The 9311-nt window shown below is 42.2% G+C and overlaps 1 protein-coding gene across 1 annotated transcript; it reads left to right on the top strand.

Annotated features, from left to right (window-relative positions):
• Positions 1-1145: 1145 nt before the first annotated feature.
• Positions 1146-4328, top strand: LOC133887348 (laccase-15-like). Its single transcript, XM_062327276.1, has 6 exons — positions 1146-1392; positions 1521-1672; positions 1889-2136; positions 2286-2405; positions 2574-3626; positions 3891-4328. The coding sequence occupies exons 1-6, from the start codon at positions 1276-1278 to the stop codon at positions 4097-4099; spliced, it is 1899 nt and encodes a 632-aa protein (XP_062183260.1). The 5' UTR covers positions 1146-1275; the 3' UTR covers positions 4100-4328.
• The last annotated feature ends 4983 nt before the right edge of the window (positions 4329-9311 follow it).

The following is a 9311-nucleotide window of genomic DNA, read 5'->3' on the forward strand; positions in this document are numbered from 1 at the left end:
AATTAAACATATTCAACTTATAATCATTAAATATTTTAAAATTTAGAACAAATTAATTGAATTACCTCGCATCTTGATTGGTCCTATTTGAGAGCCCATCTCCTTCTGGTACTTGGGGCGGGTCGAGGGACCCACCTTCCAAAGGTTGCAGTGTCCGATTGCGACCCGTGGGTGGACGTGTCATCCTTACAACACAGTATTCTATCAATTATTTTAAATTGACTATGTTAATTAATGAACAGAGAAAATCCACTGGATTGTTATTTTAATTCAGGACTTTAAAAATATACGCAAACCACATACTAAAAAATTAGAGCTAGATTTTAGGGACATTTACAAATACCTCCCTGATTTTTTATTCTTTGCAAGGATGCCACTCGAATGACAGTTCTAGTGGTATTTTTGCAATTTTTTAATGGCAATAACGGTTCAAGTAGTGAAAATTTTGCAATTGTCCATAGATTTTAATGTACGCACCCACATCTATTTACATGTTACTATTAATCATCTACAATGATAAAATATCAATATTTCTCTAATTTATATTATATTGGAGCTCTTGCTTATTCCAAAATTCAACACCAAGGAACAACCACCTAAATTCAAATTAGAGCAATATAGCAACTAAATCCAACTAAGAATCAAATGCAGATCATCTCTATACATCTAACAATGACAAAGTTGCAAACTTTTCCTAAATTAAATCTCAATTGCATCTCTAAATCCATAAACGTAAAACAAGCATCAACCATCAACCCTAGAACAATCTAACAAGTAAATCTAACTAAAAAAGAAATATAGATCATCTTATTAACCTTAAAGCACTTGACTTCTCCAAATCTTGAATCCTCTAACCGTAGAGATGGTAGAGATGGCAAAAATGGCAATCAGCACTGTTTTTTTTTAGGCAACAATCAGCACTGTTCTGATGGGCTTACGACAGCTTTGATCGCGTTAGTCGCGCTTGAGAGAGAATATGGGACTTTATATTATAGCGACCCATAAGTACCAATTGATATATAAAAAATATTAGTATCGATTCATGATTAAAATAGTTACCGATAGTTTCTTGCTATTCTTAACTCTCAATTATTGGTCGCTCCTCAATTTCTGTAGTAGCCAACCAACCACGTTACTTACGTTCAGAGTCGTACGGTGAGGTCTCGCGTAGCCAACAAACCACTTTACTTAAGTTCAGAGTCGTACGGTGAGGTCTCGCATATAGAGCCTGATCGCCGCGATCCATTGACCACGGTGATTGCAAAGTTGCGAAGTATGAAGCGCCAGAATCTCCCCGCGGTAGCACTGGCCGTCGTCGCCGCCGTAGTCTTGCTCCTCTCCACCAAGGCCATACCGTCGGCGGCCGCGGCTGCCGTCGAGCACACGTTTGTCGTAAGCATGAGGACACTTTCTTTCCTTCTATATGCTGTTAAAGTGTTGATTATTAGCATTCGTGAATTGAGCAATACATGACAATCGATGCATGCTTCTTTTGTTGGAACACGCATGCATGTATATAGGTGAGCCAAATGAATATGACGCACTTGTGCAAGGAGACGCTGGTCACCGTGGTGAACGGGCAGCTCCCGGGGCCGGTGATAGAGGTCACAGAGGGAGACTCGGTGGCAGTTCATGTCGTCAACAAGTCACCCTACAACATAACAATCCATTGGTGATCACTTGATTCCTTTGTCCAAAGAAAAAAAAAAGGCCTACGTCTTACACTTCAAACATCACAATTTTCACTACAATGGATCCAGTCGGTGTGCAAAGTTCTCAAATTCCAGTTGGTTTGATCCAAGTGCCTGGGATGTTTCAAGCATTTAGAAATAGCAAATTGATTTCGTTTTTATTTTTCTGAGTCTTCCATTTGTGTTTTATGATGTAGGCATGGAGTGAAGCAGCGGTTCAACTGTTGGGCCGACGGGGTGCCGATGATTACCCAATGCCCCATCTTGCCGAACCACAATTTCACCTACCGATTCGACGTTGCTGGGCAGGAAGGCACCCTGTGGTGGCATTCTCACACCGCCTGCCTCCGGGGGACCCTGCATGGCGCCTTCATCATCCGGCCGAGAGATGGGGCCGGCTCATATCCGTTTCCTAAGCCTTATAGGGAGATCCCCATCGTTATAGGTTTGTGATTTATTCAACATTTGATCGTCTAAGATATGAGCACACAGCAAAATTCAAAACACCAATTTTTAATTAGGTCCGGAGATTTTATTCAACATTTGATCGTCTAAGATATGAGCACATTGTTGTTGTAATCTTGGTAATGGTAGGGGAGTGGTGGGAGATGGACCTTGTACGGGTGGACAATGACTTTTTGGACGGTTTCCTTGATGATGAGCCCATTGCAGCCACAATCAATGGGAAGCTTGGAGATGTCTACAACTGCTCCGGTACGGTATTCAATTATTTGATATATGTCGATGTCAAGCATGACACCTTGTTTTTTATTGAACGGAGTGCTAGCTAGCTTCAAGCCTTCAACTCTGAAGGGGCTGTAAAAGATGTCAAAAACGACATTTCTTCTCCATTGAATAATGTGCTTCAATTTAACTCTGAAGGCGCCGTGGAAGATGGTTACGTGCTGGACGTGGAGCCCGGCAAGACGTACCTGCTACGAGTAATCAACGCTGCGCTCTTCTCCGAGTACTACCTCAAGATCGCCGGGCACAAGTTCACGGTGGTCGCCGCCGACGCAAACTACGTCAGCCCTTACACCACAGATGTCATCGCTCTCTCGCCTGGCGAGACCGTGGACGCCCTCGTGGTCGCCGATGCGCCGCCCGGTAGGTACTACATGGTCGCCCTAGCCAACCAGTCGCCGAAGCCCGACCCCCAGATCCCGGCGTTCGTCACGAGAGCCACAGTGGAGTACAGCAACGATAACAGCCCCGGCAATAGCGCAAAAGCGCTGAGCTCGAGCCGCGGCACCGGAGGAGGAGGAGGAGGTCCATCCGGTGATGTGCCAGTGGCGCCTGAGATGCCTGACCAGCACGACACGATGACCTCCTTCTACTTCCACGGCAACCTGACCAGCCTGCGCCACGCGCGGTTGCCGCCGGTGCCAGCGCGCGTGGACGAGCGTCTGATCATCACTCTCGGCTTGGGCTCGGTCTGCCGACGAGGTCAATCCTGCAAGAGGAGTGGGAGCAACGAGTCCATCATCGTGGCAACCATGAACAATGTCTCCTTCCAGCTCCCCACATCGACGACACCACTGCTAGAAGCGCACTACTACAACACCAGTGCCATGGACGCGCTACAGCAGCTTCCCGATAGGCCGCCGAGGGTGTTCGACTACACTGACCGCGCCTTGATTCCTTGGGGACCCAAGGAGGCGCAGCTAGAGCCGACATCCAGGGGGTCGCTGGCGCGGCGCTTCCAGCATGGCTCCACGGTGGAGTTGGTGTTCCAGGGCACGGCGGTGATGCAGAGCGACGCCAACCCGATGCATCTGCATGGGCACGACATGTTTGTGCTCGCGCAGGGGCTCGGCAACTACGACGAGGCGAGGGACGTGGCGAGGTACAACCTGGTGGATCCGCCGGTGAGGAACACTGTGCATGTCCCGAGGATTGGGTGGGTTGCCGTTCGATTTGTCACGGACAATCCAGGTGCGTACAGGATTTCACTTGTCCAATATATTTGTCAAGAAAGCTACAAATTAAATTCAGTGTTGAAACCTAAAAATTATTTCCGTTTAGGCTCTAGATCGACCGAAAATAATCCTATGTTACTTGATCTTATGTATGTTTGTTGGTCTATGCTTTTAACGTAATCTATGGCCTTCTATAGATATGCACCCATATTTGTTGGTTGTAGTTTGGGTGCTGAAGTGGTACCACAAGCTCTAATGTTTTGTGCTGTATGGTGTGCAGGGGTATGGTACATGCATTGCCACTTTGAGTTCCATTTGTCGATGGGAATGACGGCAGTATTCATTGTAGAGGATGGGCCAACAATGGACACGTCCCTCCCTCCACCGCCGGCAGATTTTCCAACATGTGGCCATGATGATAACCTCGCGCGGGATGAAGTACACATCCAGACTAAGAAGAGTGAAGTCTCACGCGTAGAAGGAGAATAAAAGATAACTCCGACCCTCGAGCTTTTAAATAAACCAAAGGAACTTATGAATTATGAATGTGTCCTTTGAGATGAAATGTACCCAGCTAGCCATATAGTTTTCATATATGGCCTATATAAATAAATATTATTAGGGTGTTGTTCGGCATAAATGAACAAGTACACTCTCTCAAACTCATCTTCTATTCAAGAGATTTCTAGCTTTAATAATACAAGTCTAGGTGGTACTGATTTCTTTGGGGATGATGTGTGGGGTCCCTGGATTATACATCCGAATCCCTATGTGTAGCCACTGCAATATTTTCTGGGTCAACAGATAGTGCACACGTAATCATGTCCGGTAACAGAAAATCATGCATCGCAATTCTTGGTTATAATAAATGCATTGTGGCTTACAAATATCAACCACAACGGGTTGAATTGACACAGGGACTATTGGCAGATTAGTTTTTTCGACGATCGGTGAACCATCGATCTTACGAGCTTATAGAAATAGTAGGAGATGAGAAATAGTAGGGGATAATTTAAGTAGACGAATCATATAGCACACACATGATTTTATACAGATTCAGACCTCCCATAAGATAATAGACATACGTCAAGTTGATCTTGTATTAATCGTTAGGACTATTTATAAGAGGGTGCTTAGCTAATCTAGATGGATCTAAACCTAGTCGGAGAGCTCTTTTATGAGTAGTCAGGAAGATATGCTAATACGGATCTAAGTTACATAAGGCTCAAGGGTTTGAAGCTCCTGTAGGTATGAATGGCTTCAATGGACTTGTGTTGACTTCAATTGTCTTCATCCTCCATAGGGTACACTGGCTCCGTATATATAGGTGAATCGTTGTTCGACTTCTAGAGTCTTTTCTTATCATTTTTGGAGATAAACTTCTATTTTTACAAGATATCATGGGTATCTATGTGCAGTTTTCATACGTCCATGGATTCCTTTCCCAAGTATAGAGATATACCCCGAGAATATAGGAAAACTCTAGGTTGTACGGATACGGTAGTTACACTACCCATCGTCAAGCCCCCCACCAGTACACGAAATGAGACTTTGATGGATCAAAGGCTTAGTCAGCAAAAAATAAACGTTTTCAATGACTATGTCCTCAAGTAAAACTTGGGTCCCCGATTAGAATGATACTTCTAACTAGGTTCTATGAGTTCTCGGGACATCTATTTGGGATTTCGAATACCTTCAAGTGCTCTGGTGAGCCCTCAAGAAGATATCCCTCAGAGTAGGAATTCCGATTCATCCGAGAAATATCGTCCTAATCTTTTGAAAGGATGAGAGAGGAAAACTTGTCACTAGCCGAGTTCAAAATTTGAACTGTCATAGTAGAGATTTTGCGTGGTGATTAATAGATTCTTTACCTGACAAGATATCATGATGACGCTCGAGGATTGCACCGGTATGGCGAAGTAGTACCCTTTCCTCTTTGGGATACTATTCTAACTGCCCCCACGTGCATCAAGAGAGTACTCTGGGTATTGAATGTGATGAGATACCTTTTCTTTGTCTACGCGAGTCTGTGGAAAAGACACGACTTAATGGAAGGTTGATGCTTGGTTTACCGTGAGCCATTATGCAGTCGCACCCATCATTCAACACTAGAAGACAAAGAGCCATCGTCTCCTCACGAACCGGAGGCCTTTATAAACCCCGAGTGGTGAGTTCTTGCTGCACCAACCTTCTAGCTTAGTTATGGAGTCTTCATCATCATCTAACTCGCGAGAAGTTAAGATTACAGTTGTATCACCCTCAAGTCTTGTACCTTCACCATCGAAGTCTCCTCCTTTAGCACCATCGCCCTCTCTAGCCGAGTCTGACTCCATTGTGGAGGTTTTCAACATCTCTTCCAATGAGGAGGTAGAAGAGGAAGTGGCAACCAATAGCGTCTTCGTTAAAAATAGCAAGGCCTTGGCTCCCAAAGAATCATCCCCAAGTCAAGAGCATATGGACTAGATCTCTTGGAGGAAGAGATACAGGAAGAGGCGGCGGCAGTTGAGGAGAATAAGGAGGAGGCAACCGACAAGGCCTTAGATTCTTCTTCGCCCTCGTCCTCAAGCGACACCGACGATGATGGCTGAGGAGGAGGCCAAGGCTTCCACTTTGTCCTCATCCCCAATGACGTCGATGATGATGGTAGCGGCTGAGGAGAAAAAGGAGGAGGGAGAGACTACCTTGATGCTTTCTTTCTTCCTCCTCCTGTCTGGCATCGAGTTAGAACATAGGGTTTCTTCTAGACCTTCTCTTGGATGTTCATTCTCTTTAGCATATCTGTAGAAAGAGCTTAAAATCTTGTTAAATGAAAAAATCCTACTTTATATTGCAATGCATGTGTATGAATGTGGGTCTTCACGAATGCAAGAAATGGCAAATATGTGTTCGGCCTTTGAAACGTTTCTTCCGATTAGTTTGGGAACTTTGCAGCCACTTATCGGGATGTACATCATGGATTACTTTAGGCAAAACTTGAGTGGAAAGCGTCATAGCTTTCAGGCACTTGTTGACTCGATAAGGATCTTCACGGTCCCTAAAAAAACGGGTTTTAAATTATCATCCATTTTCGTTAGAAAATATTTTGTGGCACACACAACAAGTATTTGCAGCCATTGGCACCGAATAGATATGAAGCCTCCGACTGGTTATCAGGGAAAAGTTCCCGAATAGATAGTCTATAACTCCGAGCACGCACTTGGGCATAAGCACCCGAATAGCAACTTATCTCAACTTGAGGCATTGGATTGCGACATTGAAATAGAAAGTAACGAGATATATTGATTTGTTTTAGTAATATAAGAGATAATATTGCAAATTATATCCTAAGTACTTAGACATAGAACTTACAAAGCTGGTCAATATTCCAAGAGTTTTTAAGGACTTGATCATTCTCCATTGCTAACATATACGACCCTGGATGATTAGATTCAACCACCCTATAAGTACACTGGTCGGAGATAGCTTGTTGCTATTTTTCTGGCTCTATACGAGTCATAAAACCAGATCTATGGGATGGAATGATCTTTTTTGGCTGTTTTAGTCGTGGTAGCACCAGGGAGATTGCTGGTATCGTGCTGATCGTATCAGCACTTGAGTATTTTTTTTTCCTTGAGAACATTGAGGTCGTCCTATCTTCTCGAGATTTCATCCTTATCAGCATATAGTTTGATTCAGAGATATTTGATCTTTAATTCACATGGTAGCATGGCTTCGGTCCCATGGACTAGGAAAAAAGGTATTTCACCCATTGCCCTACTGGATATCGTCTCGAGTATTCAGAGTACATTAGGCAATTCAGAAGCCAAGACTTTAGCGTGGGCGAATAAGCGGTTGAAGATGAGGGTCTTGATTCCTTGGAGCACCAGACCGTTGGCCCACTCAACCTGTCGAATGCTTTGTGGATGAGCCACTGATGCAAAGCAGACCATAGGGCCTAGTCCTTCACAGTAATTGATAAATGTTGTGCCTGAGAACTGAGTGTCGTCGTTGGTTATGATCCTACTTAGGATACCGAATCTTGTCACGACATTTTTCATGATGAACTTATTATCTACTGACGAGGTGATTTTGCTGACTGGCTTAGCTTCAATCCACTTGGTGAAGGTATCGATTACGATGAATAGGAACTTGAAGCCCTCAGACGCTACCAAAAAGAGCCTTAGAATATCCAGTCTCTAAGTCACGAATGGCCGCGACAAGGGGATCGTCTGTAAGGCTTTGGCAGGTTGGTGTATGTGCATGCTATGGAATTAACAGGTGGTACATGTTTTTACTAACTCGCTCGCATTATGGAGAGTTGTAGGCCAATAAAAATCTTGTTTAAAACCCTTTCTGACCAGGGTTTAGAAGAAGAAATAAGTCCATTTTACTCCGTCGAACTATCACGTTTGTCCAGATAACCCCTGAACTTTTAAACCGTCAATTTTACTCCCTCGAACTATCAATACCGTCCATTTTACCCCTGGGAGTGGTTTTTCTCAGTGGTTTTAATGACGTAGTGGCAGTTTCGCCACGTGGCAGTCCTAGTCAGCATGTCCAGTCAGCGTGCTGACATCAGCGTTGCGCAGTAATTCAATTTTTCTTTAGAAAAATAATTCATGAAAATAGATTATTCTGAAAAATAGGTTTTATGTTTAGAAAAAATTGAAAATATATAAAATGATTTAGATAAATGTTTTAATATGTTTTTAGCTCTGTTTTTATTTCTGTAAATAATATTTAATGTTTTCTAGTGTAAAAATTATTCCAAAAATGTTAGAATAAATGTTTTATTTGGAAAATATTTTTAGAAAATTTAGATTTATTCTGATAAAGTTTAAAAATATTTTCTTTGATAAAATAAATACTTTTAATATGTTTCATTGCATATAAAATTAGTTTTAATTCTAGAAAAATTTGGTTTAAATCCAGAAAAATAGTTTTCGTCGTTTTAGTCATAGTTTCACGTCATTTCTAGCCGTTTAAAATTCGTTTAGCCGTACTTTTGTGCACATTTGGGGCATATTTGAGCACATTTTTTTTTACATTTTGGGCACATTCGAGCATATTTTGGGCATATTTACCACATTTTGTCCTCATTTGGGCACATTTTAATCATATTTGAACATATTTTGGTCATATTTGAGCACATTTGGTTTTGGTCACATTTTGGGCACGTTTGGCCATATTTTGGACATATTTGAGCATATTTGGGTACATTTTGGCATATTTGGCCATATTTTGTCCAAATGTGTCCAAAATATGCTCAAAATATGCCCAAAATGTACCCAAATATGGCTAAAATGTGTCCAAATGTGGCCAAATATGCCTAAAATGTGCCCAAATATGGCAAAATGTGCCCAAAATTAGCAAAAATGTATCAAAAATGTGCTCAAAATATGTTTAAAATAGACCCATTTGTACCCAAAATGTACTCAAATGTGACCAAAATGTGGCTAAATGTGTCAAAATATGACTAAATGTGCCCCAAATGTGACATAAATAAGACCAAATGTGCCAAAATATGCTCAAAATGTGCTCAAATGTTCCCAAAATGTGTTCAAAAAGTACGACTAAACTAATTTTAAACGGATAGAAACGCCACGAAAACTACGGCTAAAAATGACGAAAACTATTTTTCTGGAATTAAACCTAATTTTTGTAGAATTAAAACTAATTTTATATACAACAAAACATATTAAAAGCATTTATTTTATCAAAG

Source organism: Phragmites australis, chromosome 12 (assembly GCF_958298935.1).
Source record: "Phragmites australis chromosome 12, lpPhrAust1.1, whole genome shotgun sequence".
In the NCBI taxonomy this organism is placed as follows: Eukaryota; Viridiplantae; Streptophyta; class Magnoliopsida; order Poales; family Poaceae; genus Phragmites; species Phragmites australis.